At 42.5% G+C, this 23,700-nt stretch overlaps 1 protein-coding gene across 1 annotated transcript in view; it reads left to right on the top strand.

Moving 5' to 3' along the window:
* PCLO (piccolo presynaptic cytomatrix protein) overlaps positions 1-23,700 on the top strand; it is a 371,777-nt gene that overhangs the window by 24,015 nt on the left and 324,062 nt on the right. Inside the window, exons 3-4 of the mRNA XM_030216678.1 lie at positions 20,422-21,535; positions 21,911-22,431. Of these exons, the coding sequence (XP_030072538.1) occupies positions 20,422-21,535; positions 21,911-22,431 (1,635 nt within the window). The remainder of the gene's footprint in view (positions 1-20,421; positions 21,536-21,910; positions 22,432-23,700) is intronic.

The raw sequence follows: 23,700 nt of genomic DNA, 5'->3' as shown, positions 1-23,700 counted from the left end.
TAACTTAGCTCAGTAGGATAATTATGCATTTGGAGATAGGGCTGCCCCAGCACTGATGTTGCCAATCAATGTGTCTTTGCAAGAGAGCATGGTCCTTCAGTAGTTAGGACTGACAACAGTTATGTTTTATCTTTTAAAAAGGCAGTGAGATAGCAGTGATGGAATCTTCTTATCACTCAGTATCCATTCTACCTTTCATGGCAAAACTCTGAGTGAAGCTGGTTTTACAACGGTTGGGAGATCATTTAGAAGTCTGGCTGTTTCCTTGAGACAGTGCACTTTGTGGATTCAGCGTTTTCTTGTCTGTGCTTTGTTAGCACCTTCACGTTTTTGGCGTTGTGCAGTAGGTATATGCTACCCGACCCCTGAGGAAGGCTTGTTGTCGAAACACAGACCGTGTTGTTTCCCAATAAACTTGTTCTGAAGCTCTTACTCCTTTGTCTGGGCTGGTCATTTGGATTTGGTTTTCTTCCACCCTTGGTCGGTTGTGCTTTCATTTCTGTGGAAGGTGTGGACCTCCTTTACTTCCTGTTTCCATATATTTTACAGACTTGAAGTGGAGGAGCAACTTCTTTTGGTTTAAAGGAATACATTTTTGTCTTCACTAAGATGGCTTCAAGGTTACCATCATGGTTCACATGAGCCTGCAGACAGTGCATCATGAAGATGCCTCTGAGATTCTACCGATACCATGGATATTCCAAAGGAGAGCCCGTGTCACCTATAGTTTCCAAGTGGAGTCTTGAACATAATGAATTTGCTGCTCTGCTCATCTATGACCACGTGCCATAATTACACAACTGACTTTTAAAACACTTGAAATCAGTAGTGCAAATCCTTCCAAACTCAGTGGTAGCATACGTGGAATCGATGTGCAGCTTTCAGATAAACAGCCTCAACTACTTGCTTTATTTTAACTCAGAGCAATACCAGGAAATGATGTATTCTACCCAGGTGCACATTTCACTTCCTAGAGGGATCATAGAGACTTACACAACAGCCAGCACGATCTGCCATAGGCAGTTCTCTTAACCATGATAGATGCCTTCAAAGTAAGTGCAGATCATGATGGCTTAGAAGACCACATAGTCTTAGCTTATCCTATTTGATTCTCTCTGTAGTAGTGTTGTAGTGGCCCAAATCAGTCCCCGATTTCCAAGTTTTCTTAATTCTAGAGTAGCCTTGTGATGGCTTGAACACAGTTCATCAAACAGGTAATTAACAGTTACTGTGTAGAGTCTCAACCATTCAGCCAACTCAGGGTTTATTCTTCACTCTAAGGTCTATAGAGGTCAAATTTCTTCAATTTCATTCTATTTTTCAAAATAAACAATATAGCTATCCCAGTCAGAAGGTTAAAATGTTCTCAACTATGAATTCATCTCAAATCGACAATTTTCCAGCATGGTCTGTGACAATGCACATCCCTGGCTGTTACTTCCCTCTAGTAGCTTTTTGTGTTGGATCTTCATCATTTTTCTTGCTTTAGCATTTCAGAATCTAGCCCTTCAGCAATCACCTATTGGCTGTTTTAATTCTCTCAATCCTTAGGATCCTAACACTCTTTAACCTTCTTCCTACAGGGGCCCAGGGGTTTGCCTCTGTCCAGTCTCCATCTCACAAGTGATTTCTCTTCACTGCAAACTCCTCCCCTATGACTGGCCCCTTCCTCTCAACTGTTCACCTGGGATAGCAGTCTGGAAGAATCTACTGTCTTTGATATCCTCCCTCTACTTCTGTAGTTCCCAAGAATCATGGGAGTTGAAGCTTTCCTAGGTTCTTATTAATAGCTCTGCCTCCCAGTTTCCTCCTGCATCTTGTAACCTAAGCCAGTGGTTCCCAAACCTGGTCCTGGAGGCACCCCAGCCAGTCAGATTTTCAGGATACCCCCAATGAATATTCATGAGAGATATTTGCATGCACTACCTCTAACACATGCAAATCTCTCTCATGCATATTCAGTGTGGATATCTTGAAATTCTGATTGGCTGGATGCCTCTAGGACCAGGTTTGGGAACCGCTGATCTAAGCCCTGCCTGCTTCCTCAAATGTGATATATATTTCTTATTGTAATGCCCTGTGGCTGTGATTTAGTTTAAAGGTGGACTTACTGTAGATATTTGTTGGAATGTATTGTATTTTAACATGCATTGCCTGTCAGCAATCTTTTCTCTGCTATTACTCTGTGACCTCTGATGTGAATTACTTAGAGAGGTCACACAGCTATGCAACTTCCTGTGGGGATTAGACACAGCAGATGCAGCAGATGGAGCACATGGAGCTCATGATCTCTCCTAACCTGAGAGGATCTATGGTGGTGTGAGCATCCATTACCATCTAAGCACATGGAAGGAGCTGATAATACAAATGTATAGTAATATGTATATATAAGCCTGTCTGATTATAATCTAACTACAAACTGTGAGTAAACAGATGTTTTGTTACTTCAACTTTAAAGTGACTCAGCAGTGAATTATTCAGGGGTGAATGAGAGAGAGATGAAGAAAGAAATTAACATTTCTAAAGCTGAAGCTGTGTGTACTAAAATCTGCTAATTATTTACTACAAATAATCCAACAAAAGGGTTATGGGCCCAGGGCCAGGAATTGAAAAAGAAGAGAAATATTACCAGGCAGAAAAAAAGGGCCACATTTTTCTCTTAAGTTTTAAAGGAAAGATTCAGTCTGTCTCTCTCTCCCCCCACACAGCAGACAGAAGGCTAAGAAAATGGCTGAGGGAAGAAATTCACCATTGTTCTATTCTCTAAAGGTGCCTAAATTAACTGAGTTTAATTATCGGCAGTGGGAACTAAGATTCATATGTCTCCTTCGAGCAAAAAGATTAAATATATGCTTAGACCAAGACAGAACAGATGAAAATATGGCTGAATGGGACAATGCAAACTATTATGTGAAGTGCATGCTTTTGGAAGCTCTCTCAGAGAAACAAGCCATATTAGTGGAGGGAAAAGATACACCAAAGGACATTTTATATAAACTGAGAACTATGTATGCAACTACATATGCAAAGCAGCAACCAATTTGGTTGGCAGAGTTGAATGAAACCAAATTAAGGGATAAAAGTAAATGTAATGATCACATTATGCATCTTATGTCTTCATTTCAAAAGCTAGAACTTTCTGGAATTCCCATGTGTGATGCATTGAAAAGAGCATTTCTTTTTACCTCACTATCAAAGAAGTTTGATGTTTTTAGGTCTGTAAATGAGGCCATTGAAGGGCAATCTTTTGAACAGACAACATCAAAACTAAGGCAGGAATGCATAATAAATGATTCTGAGGAGATGTGTTCTCAAAGTCAGTCAGAGAGAAATGAAACAAATTTCTTGGCAAAGAACAGAGGAAGGCGGAGCTATGGGAAAACTCCACCCAAGGGCAAGCTGATTTGCTACTCATGTGGAAAGGAGGGACATGTATCTAAATGGTGTAAGGAAACACAAAACACTCCCTCTAGCTCACCTAAGCCAATGGAACTAAAGAATTTTCAAACCAGGAAATGTATGAAGGACAAAGATAAACACAAGGGCTTTCTAATGGCAGAAAAATCTTTGACTATGGTAAATAATAATTCAAATGAAAGTACTTGGATTTTAGATTCGGGGAGCACATGCCACTTAACCAATTGTAAGAATTTCTTTCAGGAAATGTGTCCAGAGGAAGGTATTCTTAAAACTGCAAACGCAGGGACTGCTAAGATCCAAGCAAAAGGTATTGGATTCTTAAAATGCAAAGTGTCTAATGAAGTTAAAGAAATTCCTGTAAGTGATGTCTTGTATATTCCCCAAGCAGTTTGCAATATGCTTAGTGTATCTACATTAGATAAGAAGGGATTTGTGATTCATTTTGAAAACAGTAAGTGCACAATCTCTAAAAATGATGAAGTGTATGCTGAAGCTTTTATGCATAATGATGTTTATAAGCTGAACATTTCAGGTGAAGCCTCACATATGGCGCAAGTAAGGAAGAATGATGGTAAATGTAGTCTGGAAATCTGGCACCGCCGCCTGGGACATCGTGATTCTAAGGTGATCCAGGATCTTTACAGTAAGCAACTGGCCACCGGCATTCAGATAAGTGCAGATGCTGGTAAAATGGAGAAATGCATAGACTGTGTTACTCAAAAAGGTGTGAGACCCTCATTTCCTGCATACACAGGAAATAGGAGTAATAAAGTGCTGGACTTAATACACAGTGACTTATGTGGACCGTTTAATATCCCATCATTGGGAAATAACAGATTTGTGCTAATATTCTTGGATGATTTCTCTAGATATTGTGTGGCCTATTTGCTGAAAGAAAAAAGTCAAGTCACAGACATGCTGAAGAAATACGTAGCCATGGTGAGCAATAAATTTGAAAGAAAACCAAAGGTTCTTCAGACCGACAATGGTGGTGAGTTCACTTCACAAAGCATGCGCACATTTCTAGAACAAGAAGGCATTCAGCATATCACAACAGTAGCTTATACACCAGAGCAAAATTCTGTTGCAGAGAGAAAATTTAGGTCACTTGTGGAAATGACCAGATGTATGCTGTCAGATAGCAATCTCCCTAAAAGACTATGGGGGGAAGCCATTCTCACAGCAGTGTACCTACAAAACAGAATGCCAACTAAAGGCGCTGAGCGCACACCACATGAGACATGGCATGGTAGGAAGCCAAACCTGTCACACATAAGAACATTTGGAAGTACAGCATATGCTCATGTACCAAAGCAAAGAAGGCATAAGCTGGATTCCACAACAGAAAGGGGCATTTTAGTTGGCTATACTCCAGGACACAAAGGATATAGAATTTTGAATCTGAAAACTGGCATTGTTGGCATAAGACATGTTACATATTTTGATGAAAACAAAAGGGTTGATAAAGGCTGGATTATCCCAGATGAGCCTTATCATCCAGAATATGAAACTAGAACCATAATAGACATGCCAGTGTATATAAATGCCATACCAAGGCAGATGTCTGAAAGCAACTCATCTGTATCTAACGAGGAACAGGCAGAGGAAGCAGACACAGAAAGGATCATTGAAGAAGACAGTACAGTTGGAGAAGGGGAATCAATTGGAGAAGGACTCTCAGATTTAGAGGATGCGGAAAGGTCAGACCAACCTGTAGTCAGACGCTCATCCAGGGAAAACAAAGGTGTTCCACCCCCAAGACTGTCTTACCTAACAAAGTCAGCAGAAGCTCAAGAGCCCTTAACATGGGATGAGATTGAGAAAATGCCAGCAGAAGAAGCTGCTGAATGGCATAAAGCTGCACAAGAAGAAATTGATGCATTGGATAAAATAATACTTGGATTCTTACAAAATTACCTCCTGGCAAGAAAGCTATAGGATGCAAATGGGTATTCAAGTTAAAAAGGAATGCACAAGGAAAAGTGGAAAGGTATAAAGCCAGATTAGTGGCAAAGGGATATCTTCAAAAATATGGAGAAGATTTTGATGAAGTGTTTGCACCTGTAGTGAAACACACAACAATTAGAACACTTCTGAGCATTGCAGTCTCAAAAGGCATGCAAGTCAACCACATTGATGTGAAAACAGCGTTTCTTCACGGAGATATAACTGAAGACTTGTACATGGAACAGCCAACAGGTTTCATAAATACAAAACAAAGACAGCTAGTGTGTAAATTAAACAAAGGTCTTTATGGATTAAAGCAAAGTGCAAAATGTTGGAATGATAAATTGCATGAAATATTGACAAATTTAGGATTTAAGCAAGGTGAAGCAGATAAATGCTTGTACACTAGGTGCACAAATGGACAATATGCATACATTTTAGCTTTTGTTGATGATCTGCTCATTGCAAGCAAAAGTGAGCAAGAGTACAAGGACATTGTAAAATATTTAAACCTCAATGTTGAGATAAAAGAACTTGGTAATGTGTCATACTATCTTGGTATAGAAATTGAGAAACAAAATGATGGTTCTTATCTTCTAAGCCAGAAGCAGAAAATAAATGAGCTTATTGAAAGTTTAGGTATGCAAGATGCCCAAGTTGTAAGCACTCCCATGATCACTGATTTTCTGAAGGATGAAACAGTAAGAGAACCTTTACCAGATAACATCCAATATAGATCAGCCATAGGTAAGCTTTTATATCTAGCTACCACATACAGGGCTGATATAGCAAATGCAGTAGGAATTTTGAGCAGAAGGGTCAGCTCACCTACCAAATCAGATTGGACTGCAGTTAAAAGGATGGTAAGGTATTTAAAGGGTACCATTGATTGTAAATTAAAGATTTCAGCCAATAGTAATCCAAAACTAATATGTTACTGTGATTCAGATTGGGCAGGGGATCATTCTGATTATAAATCCACAAGTGGATATGTGTTTATGTATGGAAATGTACAAATTTCATGGGCCAGTCATAAACAAAGTATTGTGAGTTTGTCTTCTACAGAAGCTGAATACGTGGCCGTATCGGAAGCGTGCAGAGAACTGATGTGGATTGAAAAACTTTTGCTGGATTTTGGAATAGCTGAAAAGAGACCAATCCAGATAATGGAAGATAATCAGAGCTGCATCCGACTGTCACAGAATGACAAGGTTCAGTCACGCACCAAGCACATCGCAACGAAATACCACAACGTGCGAGAGTTGGTGAAAGAAGGGGTCATCAGTCTACACTATTGTCACACCAGTGAGATGACAGCTGACATCATGACCAAACCGTTACCCAGAGAACATTTTGTGAATCTGCGTATAAAGCTTGGACTTTGTATGAATAAATAATTGCATGACAGTTATGCATGAGAAGGGGTTTGTTGGAATGTATTGTATTTTAACATGCATTGCCTGTCAGCAATCTTTTCTCTGCTATTACTCTGTGACCTCTGATGTGAATTACTTAGAGAGGTCACACAGCTATGCAACTTCCTGTGGGGATTAGACACAGCAGATGCAGCAGATGGAGCACATGGAGCTCATGATCTCTCCTAACCTGAGAGGATCTATGGTGGTGTGAGCATCCATTACCATCTAAGCACATGGAAGGAGCTGATAATACAAATGTATAGTAATATGTATATATAAGCCTGTCTGATTATAATCTAACTACAAACTGTGAGTAAACAGATGTTTTGTTACTTCAACTTTAAAGTGACTCAGCAGTGAATTATTCAGGGGTGAATGAGAGAGAGATGAAGAAAGAAATTAACATTTCTAAAGCTGAAGCTGTGTGTACTAAAATCTGCTAATTATTTACTACAAATAATCCAACAATATTGTCATTGCTGGTTCCTTCAGTGCTTTTAGGATTTAGGGATGATATATAAAATGTTTGTGGATTATTCATCTGGAACGTGCTAATGTATATTAGGATTTTTGGGGGGTTCGTTTGTTTGCAGATATTCCATTGGTGATGTGTGGAAAATCTGAATAGATATTTATTATTATAGATTGTTTACATCATAATCAAGGATCATTTGAAAATTAACCCTATTTAAACAGGGGTATATGTATTCCTGGGGAGGGTGGTTCTGGAAACCACAGGTAGCTTGCTCTTAATGACAGCTATGCTCATGAATTTAGGAGTGACGGTAGATTGAGATTTCTCTCTGTCTTCACAAAGCTTCCAAAATTGAATGCAATAGTCAAAGTGAGGCCCCACCAATGACTTTAACTCGGTGACTCAATTGCAAGATTTGGAAGCACTGAAGCTCTGTATTATATCGAGTGGCGTTCCTAGGGGGGCGGACACCCGGGGTGGCGCCCCGCCCCCCCCCGGGTGCTGCCCCCCCCCATGCAGCGCGGACCCCCCCCTGGGTGCAGCACACCCCCCGGGTGCACGCCACGTGGGGGGGGGGGTGCCGCAGCGCGCACCTGCTCAGAGTTCCCTGACTTCGTGCGTTCGCTGCAGCTCCCTCTGACCCGGAACAGGAAGTAACCTGTTCCAGGGCAGGGTTGCCAGGTGGAAAATTTTTTTTCCCACCTAAAACCCGCCCAAACTCAAACCCCGCCCCTGACACCCCCACCCCCGCGTCATCACCCCCTCCTCCGCCATCATCAACCCCGCCCCCGCCGTCATCAACCCCGCCCCCGCCATCATCGACCCTGCCTCCCCCGTCACCGGCCCCGCCTCCCCGTCATCGGCCCCGCCCAGAACGTCACTAACCCTGCCCCCGCGGCCGAAAAAATTGCCTGAAAACCGCCCAAAAGAAAAAAAAAAGCCCAAAAAACCGCAACCCGCCGCAGGCAAAAATTTCCCACGGCAGATCGCGGAAAACCGCCCAATTGGGCGGTAAAACCGCCCACCTGGCAACACTGTTCCAGGGCAGAGGGAGCTGCAGCGAACGCGCGAAGTCAGCGAACTCAGAGCAGGCGCGCGCCGCGGCGTGCACCCGGGGTGGACCACCCCCACTGCCCCCCCCCCCTTGGTACACCACTGATTATATCCCATCCAGCACTGTGGTTAAGTCCAATAAATACAAATTCTACATAAACTGTTGCTTTACATATATTGTTGACTGCAAGTGTGTTCATGTAGGATATATGAGCATCTGCCCCTGAACACAGGCGTATGCTGAAACGTGGCCATGTTAGGCAGTTTATCAATAAAGAGTTCTTCACTTACTGCTACATGTTTCTGGTATGCCAACTCTTTGTTTTGGTCTTTCATCTGTTGGATCCTGGCCTCTCTTTTGTCTTCACTTACCAAAACCTTTACAGAAGCATTATCATCCCTTTTTCCTTTCTGCTAGTTATACCCCTCAGTGCAGCGGAGTCTTTTTCTGGCCTTGGCCTCTGCGTTGTCACAGTTGTTCACCACCCTGAGGTCTCTTTCGTGTTTCACCATCAGCCTCTTGCTTCTCATTGCATACAGTTCCTGTGAATTTCTGCACCCCAAATGCTTCACTCTACATTTCTTCACATTAAAGCTAAATTGCCAAGCGTTTGCTTCTGATTTTTTTTAGATCACTTCTCATGATTTCCATTCTCTCTGAGGTGTCAACTCTGTTGCTAATTGTCATGTCATCTGCAAAAAGGCACACTTTTCTTTCTTACTCTTTGACAACATTGTTCATAAAGATATTGGATCCAAAAAAGTCCTCTCACAATGAGTGTCTTCCTGAACAAGGTCTTTATTGACAGTAGCAGGTCATTTCTGCTACTGTCAATAAAGACCTTGTTCAGGAAGACACTCATTGTGAGAGGACTTTTTTGGATCCACTGTGTGTTTTGCCTTTCATTGGTTTTCCTGTGGAGAGTTCACCTTCTGTGGGTGTTTGCTTCATAAAGATATTGAACAGAATTCCTTTAGAGTCTTTATATATCTCATTGATGACTCTGCTTCTGTTTTCTCACTACTGTATTAGTCTGTATCTGTCATTTATCTTCTTTATTCTGGATTTGGTCTCCTGAGCCCAACTCTTAGCACTTGCTGTTCAGCCACCTAATGTCACTTTAGTCTGTTTGCCTTGATTTATTTCTCTTTGTCTACCCTTTTCTTCTCTTTTTACACTTTGAGGATAATTCTGTAAAGTGGGCACCAGACTGAATGGGCCATTTGGCCCTTATCTGCCGTCATGTTTCTAGGATTACGTACATAAATGATTGGAATAATGGTGTGTGTGTGTATGTATGTATATATATATGGCAGAGTTTAAAAGGGGTTGGACGGTTTCCTAAAGGACGTCCATAAACCACTACTAAATGCACTCAGTCTGCTGCCCCTCACTACCTCTCTACCCTCATCTCCCCTTACGTTCCCGCCCGTAACCTCCGTTCACAGGTTAAATCCCTCCTCTCAGTACCCTTCTCCACCACCGCCAACTCCAGGCTCCGCTCATTCTGCCTCGCCTCACCCTATGCTTGGAACAACCTTCCTGAACCCTTACGCCAAGCCCCCTCCCTGCCCGTCTTCAAGTCTTTGCTTAAAGCCCACCTCTTCAATGCTGCGTTCGGCACCTAACCCTTACCGTTCAGTGAATCCAGACTGCCCCAATTTGACTGCCCCTATCGGACCGACCGTTCACTTGTCTATTAGATTGTAAGCTCTTTGAGCAGGGACTGTCTCTCTTTGTTAAATTGTACAGCGCTGCGTAACCCTAGTAGCGCTCTAGAAATGTTAAGTAGTAGTAGTAGTAGTAAATGGACTTGGGAAAAATCCACAATTCCAGGAATAACATGTATAGAATGTTTGTACGTTTGGGAAGCTTGCCAGGTGCCCTTGGCCTGGATTGGCCGCTGTCGTGGACAGGATGCCGGGCTCGATGGACCCTTGGTCTTTTCCCAGTGTAGCATTACATATATATATATATATATATATATATATATATATATATATATATATATATATATATATATATATATATATATATATATATACCCCTAAGCTTAGCTATAGAAACAAGAAAAGGGAAGGGGACAGTAAACCTCAGCCTAGGGACAGCCCTCATGGGAAAAAGGATCCTGGGAGACTGAGGTATGCCCCTCAGCCCAATACAGGGGCGGAAGTAGAAGAGAGGAAATTGAGACAGGAAGGGGAGGATCTTGAGCCCATGGACTGTGAACAAACCCCTTTTAAACCAGATGAAAACTCAGCAGAGATGGAAGTGCAGGAGACAAACTGCCAGGAGATGGAAGGAGCGGAATACCTCAATCCCATTGAATTTATGGAGTTACGTGTGTGAGCATTCTCTTGCTATTTTGATTTTTTTTTTTTTTTTTAATGAAAACCCAGCTGGAAGGTTTTAGTTGAAAGGGTCAACTTCAGCTGCAGGTGGATGTGTGCTTGCCAACACTGGGAGGGAGGAGGGCTGCACAGCCTTGGCAAGAACCCGAAAAGCCAAGGCTGTATTTTTGTTAAACCCTGTGCCTTTAATGTTTGGGGTTTGAACAATAGTGATAAGAAAAATACATTGAATTCCTAGGGAACTGAAAAGGAGAAAGGGAGAAGGGGTTGAGGGTGGAAGGGGACACCCTAGTGGTGAAATGACAGAAGTGAATGCTGCATAAATAGGCATAAATAGCTGCTGAAGATAAAGCAGTGTTTTGTGGCATTCTATTTTCCTTTTGCCTATTTGGATTTGAATGAACTGTGTCACTCTGGGGAAGTTCTGGCAACTAAGGTGGTGACCTCCTCAAGGGAGCAGGCACAAGAGCTGAAAAAAGAGTAACCAGGGTGTTGAACTGAGACTTTCAAAGCTATTATTGCAGATACCTGTGACTATATATATACAAACACACACCATTTAATATCTATTCTGTAAATGTGTGGATATCTTACATAGTTCATATTTTACAGGAAGGTATACATTTAGGTGGGACTCACAACTATACTTGTAACTTGTACAGTAGGTCAGTGTTTCCCAAGTTGGTCCTGGAATACTCCCTTCCCAGTCAGGTTTTCAGGATATCCACAATGAATATGCATAACATTGATTTGCATACACTGGCTCCATTATATTTAGATTGTAAGCTCTTTTGAGCAGGGACTGTCTCTTTGTAGCATGTGTTCAGCACTGCGTGAGTCTGGTAGCGCTATACAAATGCTAATAATAATAATAATGCAAATCAATCTCGGGTATATTTATAGTGGATATCCTGAAAACCTGACTGGGAAGGGAGTATTCCACGACCAACTTGGGAAACACTGGGTTATCCCCCAAATTCCATATATTACGCCTTAATTTCTGCACGGAAATCAAAGCATATCTATATAAATAAAATCCCCCCTCAGACGTTCTGAAGCTCACTCCATCTGTCCTGAACTCCTGTCCTCCTGGTAGGCTGGGCTATTCGGACTACTCACCCTCAGTCTCAGCCACGCCCCATCTGCACATAAAAAGCACCCTCAACGTTCTAAAGCACACTCTGAGGCTTCAACAGTTCATATGTTCGAAGCTCTGTAACCATTTTTAAGCACACTACATCTCTGCCCCGCCCTGACCTATCAGAGAAGGGAGGAGTGTCACAGCTGTACCGCTCTGACCTATCAAAGGGAACTGAAACAGGAAAAGGGAGGAGCGTCACACCGAATGACGGACCTATCAGAGGGGAGTCAAATAGAAGAAGGGAGGAGCGTCAGAGGCCAAGAGGATGGCCGTATCTACGTCTCATAGGTTTTCTTGCTTTCTTTTCAGTGTATTGCAGCTGCAGCCACTTAGGTAAGTCTAGCAAGCCTGTCAGCTACTGAATACAGAAAGCAAAAGATAGCATGTGGGAACTTTCTCCATTTTGTTCTCTGGAATGCAGTGATTATTATACAAATGGTCTTGCTTTCATTATTTTGGTAGTGGGCTGCCTTCATGACTGTCCACAGTCCCCCCCAGTCCTGACACCTGACAGGGGGGACAGGGAAGGACACTCACTGTCTCACATAAGCACTCGCACACACTCATTCTCACATACACACACGCTCTCACAGACACACTCACACCCACTCTGTCACACACACACACTTGCACATTCTCACTCTCACACAGTCACTCTCACAGACACTCTCTCAAACATACACACTCCGCGCAAAACCTTGCTAGCGCCCGTTTCATTTCAGACAGAAACGGGCCTTTTTTACTAGTTCTATAACAATGAACGTAATTTAATTGGTTAACTAGCTAATCGTTGCTGTCTATATGATGTTAACAAGCAGTTTTTCAGCACTGATGGCATTAATTAAGATTTTCATTCAAAAATGGCTAAGTGTATTCTGTAACGTGGTGCAAGTAAATTTCAAGTTGCATAGTTTAAAAGGGGGGTGTGGTTATGGGCGGGTCACGGACATTTCTACAATCTGTGCACATTATTATAGAATACATCTAATTTAGACTAAGTAAAACATAGCCTAAATGGACTTCAGCAAATTTGGTCAAGTGGAAAGGTGCTCAGCCTATTCTATAAAACTAGTAAAAAAAGGGCCCGTTTCTGAAGGCAAGGGCCCGTTTCTGGGAGGCCCTAGGCAGGCAATTCCTCCCCCCCGGACCGCCGAAAACTGCCTCCCGCTGCCATTGTGTACTACCTGTGCTGACGGGGGACCCAAACCCCCGACAGTCGAAATGTTGTTGTGCCCTTCGCGTTCCTTCCTCATCTTCTCTGGAAGTTCCTCTGCGTGCGTCTGCAAGGACGGCCCCAGGAAAACTTGGGCGCCCCATTTGATTATGCCCCTCCAGGTCAACATGGATTTAGTGAAGGGAAATCTTGCCTCACCAATCTACTACAGTTCTTTGAAGGGGTGAACAAACATGTGGATAAAGGTGAGCTGTTTGATATTGTGTATCTGGATTTTCAGAAGGCGTTTGACGAAGTTTTCCCAGTGTGGCATTACTTATGTACTTATGTACCTCATGAAAGACTCCAGAGGAAATTGGAGAGTCATGGGATAGGAGGTAGCGTTCTATTTTGGATTAAAAACTGGTTAAAAGTTAGAAAACAGAGAGTAGGGTTAAATGGTCAGTATTCTCATAGTAACATAGTAACATAGTAGATGACGGCAGAAAAAGACCTGCACGGTCCATCCAGTCTGCCCAAGAAGATAAATTCATATGTGCTACTTTTTTTATTTGTACTGTCCTCTTCAGTGCACAGACCGTATAAGTCTGGCCAGCCCTATCCCCGCCTCCCAACCACCAACCCCGCCTCCCAACCACCAGCTCTGGCACAGACCGTATAAGTCTGCCCAGCACTATCCCTGCCACCCACCACCGGCTCTGGCACAGACCGTATAAGTCTGCCCAGCACTATCCCCGCCTCCCAACCACCAACCCCGCCTCCCAACCACCAGCTCTGGCACAGACCGTATAAGTCTGCCCAGCACTATCCATGCCACCCACCACCGGCTCTGGCACAGACCGTATAAGTCTCAATGGAGAAGGGTAGTTAGTGGGGTTCCTCAGGGGTCTATGCTGTGACCTCTGCGTTTTAACATATTTATAAATGATTTAGAGATGGGAGTAACTAGTGAGGTAATTAAATTTGCTGACACAGTTATTCAAAGTTATTAAATTACAAGAGGACCTTATGAGACTGGGCATTTAAATGGTAGATGACGTTTAATGTGAGCAAGTGCAAAGTGCTGCATGTTGGAAAGAGGAACCCAAACTATAGCTACGTGATGCAAGGTTCCACATTAGGAGTCACTGACCAGGAAAGGGATCTATGTGTCATTGTTGATGATATGTTGAAATCCTCTACTCAGTGTGTGGCAGTGGCTAAGAAAGCAAATAGAATGTTGGGTATTATTAAGAAAGGAATGGAAAACAAAAATGAGAATGTTACAATGCCTTTGTATCGCTCCATGGTGCGACCGCACTTCGAATATTGTGTTCATTTCTGGTCGCCGCATCTAAAAAAAGATATAATGGAATTAGAAAAGGTGCAGAGAAGGGCATCGAAAATGATAAAGGGGATGGGACGACTTCCCTATGAGGAAAGGCTAAAGCGGCTAGGGCTCTTCAGCTTGGAGAAAAGGCGGCTGAGGGGAGATATGATAGAGGTCTATAAAATAATGAGTGGAGTGGATTGGGTAGACATGAAGTGTCTGTTTATGCTTTCCAAAAATACTAGGACTAGGGGGCATGCGATGAAGCTAGAAAGTAGTAAATTTAAAATGAATCGGAGAAAAGTTTTCTTCACTCAACGTGTAATTAAACTCTGGAATTCGTTGCGAGTGAATGTGGTAAAGGTGGATAGCTTAGCAGAGTTTTAAAAGGGTTTGGACGGCTTCCTAATGGAAAAGTCCATAGACCATTATGAAATGGACTTGGGGAAATCCACTATTTCTAGGATAAGCAGCATAAAATGTTTTGTACTTTTTGAGGGATCTTGCCAGGTATTTCGGACCTGGATTGGCTACTGTTGGAAACAGGATTCTGGGCTTAATGTAACATAGTAACATAGTAGATGACGGCAGAAAAAGACCTGCACGGTCCATCCAGTCTGCCCAACAAGATAACTCATATTTGCTACTTTTTGTGTATACCCTACTTTGATTTGTACCTGTGCTCTTCAGGGCACAAACCGTATAAGTCTGCCCAGCACTATCCCTGCCTCCCAACCACCAGCCCTGCCTCCCAACCACCGGCTCTGGCACAGACCGTATAAGTCTGCCCAGCACTATCCTCGCCTCCCAACCACCGGCTCTGGCACAAACCGTACAAGTCTGCCCAGCACTAGCCCCGCCTCCCAACCACCAGTCCCGCTTCCCACCACCGGCTCTGGCACAGACCGTATAAGTCTGCCCAGCACTATCCCCGCCTCCCAACCACCAGCCCCGCCTCCCGATCTTGACTAAGCTCCTGAGGATCCATTCCTTCGGCACAGGATTCCTTTATGCTTATCCCACGCATGTTTGAATTCCGTTACCATTTTCATTTCCACCACCTCCAGCGGGAGGGCATTCAAGCATCCACTACTCTCTCCGTGAAAAAATACTTCCTGACATTTTTCTTGAGTCTGCCCCCCTTCAATCTCATTTCATGTCCTCTCGTTCTACCACCTTCCCATCTCCGGAAAAGGTTCATTTGCGGATTAATACCTTTCAAATATTTGAACGTCTGTATCATATCACCCCTGTTTCTCCTTTCCTCCAGAGTATACATGTTTAGTTCAGCAAGTCTCTCCTCATACGTCTTGTAACGCAAATCCCTTACCATTCTCGTAGCTTTTCTTTGCACCGCTTCAATTCTTTTTACATCCTTAACAAGATACGGCCTCCAAAACTGAACACAATACTCCAGGTGGGGCCTCACCAACGACTTATAATGGAACTTCAATCTGTCCCAATATGGCAATGCTTATGTTCTTATGTTTTTATGTTCTTTTTTGGGATCTTGTCAGGTACTTGTGACCTGGATTGGCCACTGTTGGAAACAGGATACTAGGCTTGATGGACCTTTGGTCTGTCCCAGTATGGCATTACTTATGAAATTTGACTGCCATTGTGGAGCCCTTACAAATTTAAGATAAAGGCTTTTTTTATTATAGAAAGTTAGGAAATGGGCCCCTTTCTAGTTGTGGCAGCACTGGCTTCAATCTATTGTCAAGCCCTGCATGAAAGATTTAATGTCTGTAACATTTCAAACTCCTCCATGTCCTCTCAGAGTTCATTACTTGCTTTTATCACACTTTCTTTGAAGAAATATCTTTTTTTTCCATAACATTGACATTCACACACCATCAGTCAGCTACTCAAACATACCAGCCAATTATAATAAGACCAAAACAATACTGAAATGTGGTAAATTATTTTGGATGCAGCTTTATTAAATATAACTTTTTAAAAATATGTTCATAAATTTCTTCTTCTTCTTCTTATTATTACTATTTATTGCATTTGTATCCCACATTTTCCCACCTATTTGCAGGCTCAATGTGGCTTACAGAGTGTGGTTATGGCATAGTCTATAGGATATCAGATACAGTTTGTAATGTGCAAAGATTAAATCAAATACAATTGATAATGTGCCAAAGTTAAGTAGGGAAGAGAGAGGGGAGGTGATAGGCTGGGTGATATAGACGGTGGATTTTAATAACTGGATGGGTTGGTAAGGTAGTTTTATAAAGTTAAGGGTTATCTTTGTAGGCTTTGTTAAAAAGATGTGTCTTCAGAGATTTGTGAAAGTTGGTTATTGCTTTAATAGTTTTGAGGGCTGTAGGTAATGCATTCCACTACTGTGTGCTCATGTAAGAGAAGGTGAAGGCGTGTATCAGCTTGTATTTCAGTCCTTTACAGCTGGGGAAGTGATCAGCAATAAACTTGACTTTTCAATACCATTTTGGCACCACAACTAGCGGGCTTCCCCACTATTACCCAGAGCCATTTGGTGTCGAAACTAGCTCCCTATTTCCCCTTCTCCTTCCCTACTTTGTTGACCAAGTGACTCATGCTGATGTCGATCCACGCCTCCTCATGGTGGTTTCGCCCATGAGTTACCAAATTCATTAAATAAATTCTCGAAAATAGTTATTACACACCGCATTCAGGGGCACCTTAATTAAGAGCCAGGGTTTATTTATTTATTTGTTGCATTTGTATCCCACATTTTCCCACCTCTTTGCAGGCTCAAAGTGACTTACAATACATCATGAGTAGTGGAAGAATTCTAGAAAATAAACATTTAGTATTACAGAAGGATCTTGGTCAGCATGATGATAATAAGACATAGTAATAGTATACAAGCATAAACAATGTACAATTGGCCAGTTACAATGTCTCCAAGAGTCCTCGGCTGTCCCAGTCATGACGTCAATGCTGATAACAACCGTGTTGTCCTGGAACATTGGGAACCTTGTCTACAGCATTCTGTCCATGTGCTAGGTACAGTAAACAAAAGTGGTTGTTGCAAACAGTTGTTTTTGCCATTATCAGACTGGATGTTTCCGCATTGTCCTAGAGATGAAACCTCCAAGTTTGCATGTTATAATCAGGTTGTTAGTGCTGGATCTTTCCATATATTTATCACCTATATATTTGGCCATATTGGTACATTCAGGTCTATATATAGTGCTTGTTTTGCCCCTACATGTGTGTTGTTATAGAATATGGCCCAGTCTGCGTAAATCTACACGCAGGGATTTATGCTACGTTTTCATTGGTGTAAATGGAAGCATGTAGTTTTAGGCGCTGGGATATCAACTAAGCGTATTCTGTATATACCATGCCTAAATCTTATAGAATACGCTTTCTGCGCGGATTTTTAAAGTGTCATATATAGAATCTGGCCCTTAATGTGCATTAGTTGCAAAAAACTAGTGCATAATAAGAGCAAATTCAGTGCAATAAATACAGGGGGAGGTTAACTACCATCTTCCCTGCATTTACCGCACAAGGCAAATACTTTATTGCAAAGGTTATATTACATGCAGTGTCAATGCCCGGACATAAAGAAATAATAGATGACAAAATGCTGTGATAGTGCTCCTCCCAAACACAACCCCCTCTTGCCCACTGATCTGATCTTCTGACCCCCCCCCCCCCCCCCCACTCACCCATTGCATCCTCTTATCCCTTTAGCAGTATCCCCTTCTGATTCCTCCAACCAGTTGCGTTCCTAGGGGCGCTGACACCCGGGGCGGATCGCCGATGTGCCCCGCCCCCCCAAGTGCAGCGCCCCCCCGGCGAATGAACCCCTGGGTGCACGCTGCTGGGGGGGGGGGTGCCACTTGCCTGCCGGCTCTTCGTTTCCATGCTCCCTCTGCCCCGGAACAGGAAGTAACCTGTTCCGGGGCAGAGGGAGCATGGAAACGAAGAGCCGACAGACGCGCGCCCCCCCCTTTGTATGCCACTGCCTCCAACCCCCATCCTCCATTCCATTCCTCATAGTAAGACCTTCCCCTGAACTAAAGCCCTGCCCACAAGATGTCAGGAAAACCTTCCCCCCCAACCCCAACCCCCCCCCCCCTGCCACCGCCAGGACATACCAAGGGGCATCCCTAGTAGTCCAGTAGCCCGGGATGAGAACGGTCCCCCTCTTCTCCCACCCCATCTGGGTCTGAGAATCAAAATGGCTACAATGCCCCCTAGCTGTAGTCTTGGGTACTACCTGTACTGGGCACCCTTCCATATAAGGAGACAATTGTTTGTCTGTGGTCATTTACTATGTTGCTGTGTAGGGTTCATCCAGTCTGCCTGGTAAAATGATTAGGTCTGCAACCGCTGTTCTGTGCAGATTAGTTCCCTTGGCTTCTGAAGTCATCAATTAAACTGAGGTTCTGATTACACAGAAATTGAATGCCTCAACTGAAATTTAAAAAGAAAAAGTCTAATCTTCTAATTCAGGAGACAAGAGGGTGTTCACATCTAGAATATTTATTATCCCAAATTACAATGTCGGTGCTACATTGGATTGTAATAGTTGCTACCCCTCCTCCACTGGAATTATAATACTTGGAAATAAACTGTGAACCTGGGAGAAGCCCTTGTAAGTGAAATGTTCCTATAATAGATATTAAGGGACCCTTTTACTAAGCTGCGACAATCGTGCCTTTGTACAGGTTTCTCCTTGTGCTAAGGCCATGTTTACTGCAGCTGTAAAATGGCTGATTTTCTGTATTAATGGGCTATGCATTAATATTGCCATTAGCAGGCAGCCATTTAAACAAATTTACTATGTGCTAACTTACTGCAGTAATCTCGCACTACCCAGTTTGCACACGGTAATGTAGCTGATTAGCATAGTACCGTGCACTCTCCACCCTGACACACCCTTTCCAATAAACTCCACACACTAAAATGACACCTACCACAGCCGGCCTGAGTATCCTGTGCTGTGCAATTTTAAGTTGTGATAGATGCACATTAACGGTTAACACAGCTTAGTAAAAGGGCCCCTGACTTAATGGAAAGCTACGTCAATGATATCTTTACCAGATGGAAAAATTCTTTGAGAAGGAATAGTGCTGATATCATGGAAGGATTGTTTGAACAGCTTTAATTATATGAGTGCTTTATGATATAGTTGAAAACCATTTAAATTAAAATCAAACTTGATTTTGTAGTGAAGGAAATATGTCTTTTATTTTTACCGTATCAAAAATGAGACTTTTGAATCATATCTAGATATTATCCAGCAATGCCAGCAAGCAGTGAAATGAGTTCTTTCTAAGCTTTCGTTGCAATGCGGGGATTTTGGGGGGGGGGGGGGGTGAGAGCAATCAAGAAGGGAGCAGCAACCTTCCAGCATTTGAACTGATTTATTTGAAGAGCTGTTTCGCTAAAGCTCGGCATGCGCTAATGGAATTAATGTGCACTAAATGCTCCACATCCTATTATATATCTGTAGCCACATGTATAAGGCAGACTAATGTCCATTGGTAAGCTCTAAGATTTAGGGTCCCTTTTACCAAACTGCGGTGGCATTGCCATGTGTCTTTGCTGGGCACTGAGGCCCCTTTTTACCACAGTGGTTAAAAGGCTTTTTTTTAAAGAAAAGAAATGGCATGCAGTAAGTTAATCACTTGCCATGCAGCCATTTCCTGGGGGAGCCCTTATCACCACAAATTTAGGAGGTGGTAACAGCTCCCATGCTAACCCAGCAGAAAGCAGGCAGTGCACAGCGCTGCCCAATTACTTCTGGGTAAGCCCCTGGCACTAAAAATAGAAAAATATTTTTCAAGCATCGGAAATGGTGCCCGGAGGGGGCAGGAACTACCGGTAGGCTTACTGTGCTTTGTAATGAGGGCCTCATAGCTAATTCCTTTCCCCCTATAGCGCAGTTGTGCTCTATCTCGGTCTAAATTAAAAAAAAGGGGGGGGGGAGAGTTTCCCCTCCATCTAGGAGCGCTTTTAACAACATTTTGCTTGGGGGCCCCCAGTTTGAACTTACATCTCTGCCTGCAACAGAAAAAAATTGAAATCTGTTTATTAGTATTGTAATTATTATTGTTCTTGCTAATTGTATATTATTCATGGCTTTGCTAACAAAATTAATTCTATCGTTTCTTCATTCCATAGATCAAAGAATGGCTTTGTTTGAATTGCCAGATGAAACGGGCACTAGCCATAGATGTTACTGCAGTTCCTGGCTCTGCCTCACAGCCTGTTCAGCCAAAGCAAAAAACTGTTCCTGCTTCTCCACCTAGTAAGCAAGTTTCCCAGTCCCAGCAACCTCTGCAGAAAAAGCCTGACCATACTAAACCTCCAGAACCCCAAAAGACAACAAGTGTAACCAAGCAGTCTTCAATGGTAAGTTCTCCTCCACCGAAGGCAAGGCAGTCACTTACTGATTCTCAAGCCCAAAAACTTTCTAAGGAGCTGAAGACTGAAAAATCAGACCAGAGACAATTAAAGATGGTGGAGGATGGCTTAGTGCAATCCAATGTGGAGAAACATTTCATTAAGGAAGCACCTGTCTCTCAAACCTCTGTGATAAAAGAAGGATCACAAGCTGTCAAAGTGTCATCATCAGTCCTGCCTCAGTCCATCGATTCTGAAAGATCTGATCTTGCTAAGCCATCACAAGTTATCCTTCCAGACAGGCATAAGGATATCACCTCCGATCCCCGAAGCCAACAGCATATTTCTGATCAAACAGATTATAAGCCTTTAGGATCTGACCTTGTAAAAGATACAAAGGCTCCAAAACCTATAGAACCAAAATCAGTTAAAGAGGATCCTAAGAAAGTAGAAACTAAAATACACCCTAAATCTGAAGCCAAGCAAGTGCCAAAAGAACCACAAACATCTGTCAGACTCAAACCAAATCTGGTACAGGCTCAAGAGCCACCAAAATCTAAAGATCAAGCAAGACGTTTCAGTCTGAATTTAGGAAGTATGACTGAAACCCCTAAGTTCCAGCCTACGACCCCTCAAGAAACGGTAACAGGGAAATTGTTTGGGTTTGGAGCATCCATATTCAACCAGGCCTCTAGTTTTATTTCGACAGCAACCCAAGGGAGCAGCCAATCCCAGGGCGCTCAAGGCTCTGTCAATAAACAGCCTCCTCCATCTCCATCACAACCACATGTTTCAAAGATACCACCCAAAGAAGTTAGCCAGTCTGCATCATCTTCAAGAACAGCACCTATAAAAATTGAAACAAAACCTTCTGCAGTTGAAAAATCCGAGCTTCCTGTTAAAGATACAAAACTGGAGCAGAAACAGGATCCTACAACAACTAGTAAACCTCAGGTGGAATCTAAAGAAGTCCCTGGGCAGCCAGTGCTACAGAAGAAGATGTCCAAAGCAGACAATATTATAATTATCAAGGAGCCAAAGCTAGAGCAGAAACCAGTTCTTGCTAAAGATAGCAAAGCTGAAATATTAGATGCTAAAGAATTTTCTGGACGTGCAACACTAGAGAGGAAACCGTCCAAAGCAGATAACATGGTAACTGGTAAAGACACAAAGCCCGAGCAGAAACCAGTTCCTGCTAAAGACAGCAGACCTAAAATAGTAGACACTAAAGATGTTTCTGGACGTGCAGAACTAGAGAGGAAGCTGTCCAAAGCAGATAACATGGTAACTGGTAAAGACACAAAGCCCGAGCAGAAACCAGTTCCTGCTAAAGACAGCAGACCTAAAGATGTTTCTGGACGGGCAGAACTAGAGAGGAAACCATCCAAGGCAGATCACAGAGTAACTGTTAAGGAGACTAAGCTGGAACAGAAAGAGGCTTTCAGTAAAGGCTTGAAACCTCAAACTGTGGAATCAAAAGAAATTTCTGGACCTGCAGAACTAGAGAAGAAACCGTCCAAAGCAGATAGCATTACAACTGTTAAGGACACAAAGCTAGAACAGAAAGAAGCTTTTGCTAAAGACAGCAAGCCTGGGATGGTGGAATCTAAGGTCATTTCAGGAGACCTGGAGTTACCGAAGATTGCTCTGACAAAAAAGGCATGCCCGCTCTGCAAAACTGAATTAAATGTTGGTTCTAAGGATCCTCCCAACTTTAACACATGCACAGAATGCAAAAACAGTGTCTGTAATCTCTGTGGATTTAACCCCACACCACATCTAATTGAGGTAGGTAGTCATACAGCACTATGTATATATATATACATAAAAGACACAAACATTTTTTTTCATCTTGTTTTCCTGTTTTTTTTAAAGAGATTTCTTTTCTGTTTTGCTGTAACAAGTGGTTAATTTGTAATGTTATTGAATAACTTAAATACTTGTATAAAATGTATACCAAGAAAATGCAATTCAGAGCCTTTTAAATGAATTGCTTTAGTTGAAATCATAGATATTCCTGCATTTTCAATTTTTATTTTATGGATGTTCTCAACAAATACAGACAGAAATAATGTAAAGAGAGAGGCAATATTCAAATCATGCTGAGCACCTACCTAGAGCATAAGTTTTCAGCTAAAAATGTATCTGTATATATTTTGGTTCCCTTTTATTCTTTAACATATTATACCTCCCCCTCCTCCCCCACACTTACAGTGGTCAGCAGTATGGAAGTTGACCATTGCGAGCTGAATTTAACACAGTGCTGAGCCCTGTCTGGGCGCCAGCACTGAACTTCCAGGTCAGCTGGAGACCTGGAAATTAGGCAGATGCTGATTGATATTCAGTGCCAACACCCACTTAGTTAAGAGAGCAAATAAAGGACTATCCTACCTGCCCAGTCTACAGATTATCGCTGGTGCCAGCCTACAACTCAATAAGAGCATTCTGTAACACGGTGTGTAGAAATTCCAAGTGACATAGTTGAAAAGGGGGTGTGGTTATAGATGTGGCATGGGCAGGCTGTGGGTGTTTCTAAAATCTATGCACATTATTATGGAATACACCTACTCTGTGCCTAATTTAGGCATTCGGGATTTAGGCCAAGTAAAACATGGCCTAAATGGATGTGACCAAGTTTGGTTGTGTGGAGAGGCGCTCGGTGTATTCTATATACTGTGTGGAAATTTAGGCCTATTCTTTAAAATTTAGGTGTATTTAGAGAATGCACCTAGGCGTATTTTTTACCGCACAGATTTTTCAGGTGCCCTATATGGCTTACCACAAAATGTGTTAAAGCATTTTGTGGTAATTTGTCCTTCAGCGCATTGATATTAAGCTTGTTGGATTAATGTAATGTAATTTATCTCGGTTGTTCCAAGATAAGTCACAGACTATTCAAAACACAGCCTTACAATTGATTTATTCATTTTAAAAAATCCAATAGTATTTCTCCAATATATGCCAGAATCTTATTCAAATTCTTACGTTTGACTTATAAGGTGTTGTTTGATCTAGCTCCTTTATATTTTGCTAATCTTTTTGTCTTTTCGTCTTCAG

This window comes from Microcaecilia unicolor, chromosome 10, assembly GCF_901765095.1.
Source record: "Microcaecilia unicolor chromosome 10, aMicUni1.1, whole genome shotgun sequence".
NCBI classification, from domain to species: domain Eukaryota; kingdom Metazoa; phylum Chordata; class Amphibia; order Gymnophiona; family Siphonopidae; genus Microcaecilia; species Microcaecilia unicolor.
The sequence above is the reverse complement of the archived record's forward strand: the minus strand, read 5'-3'. Positions and strand labels throughout refer to the sequence as shown.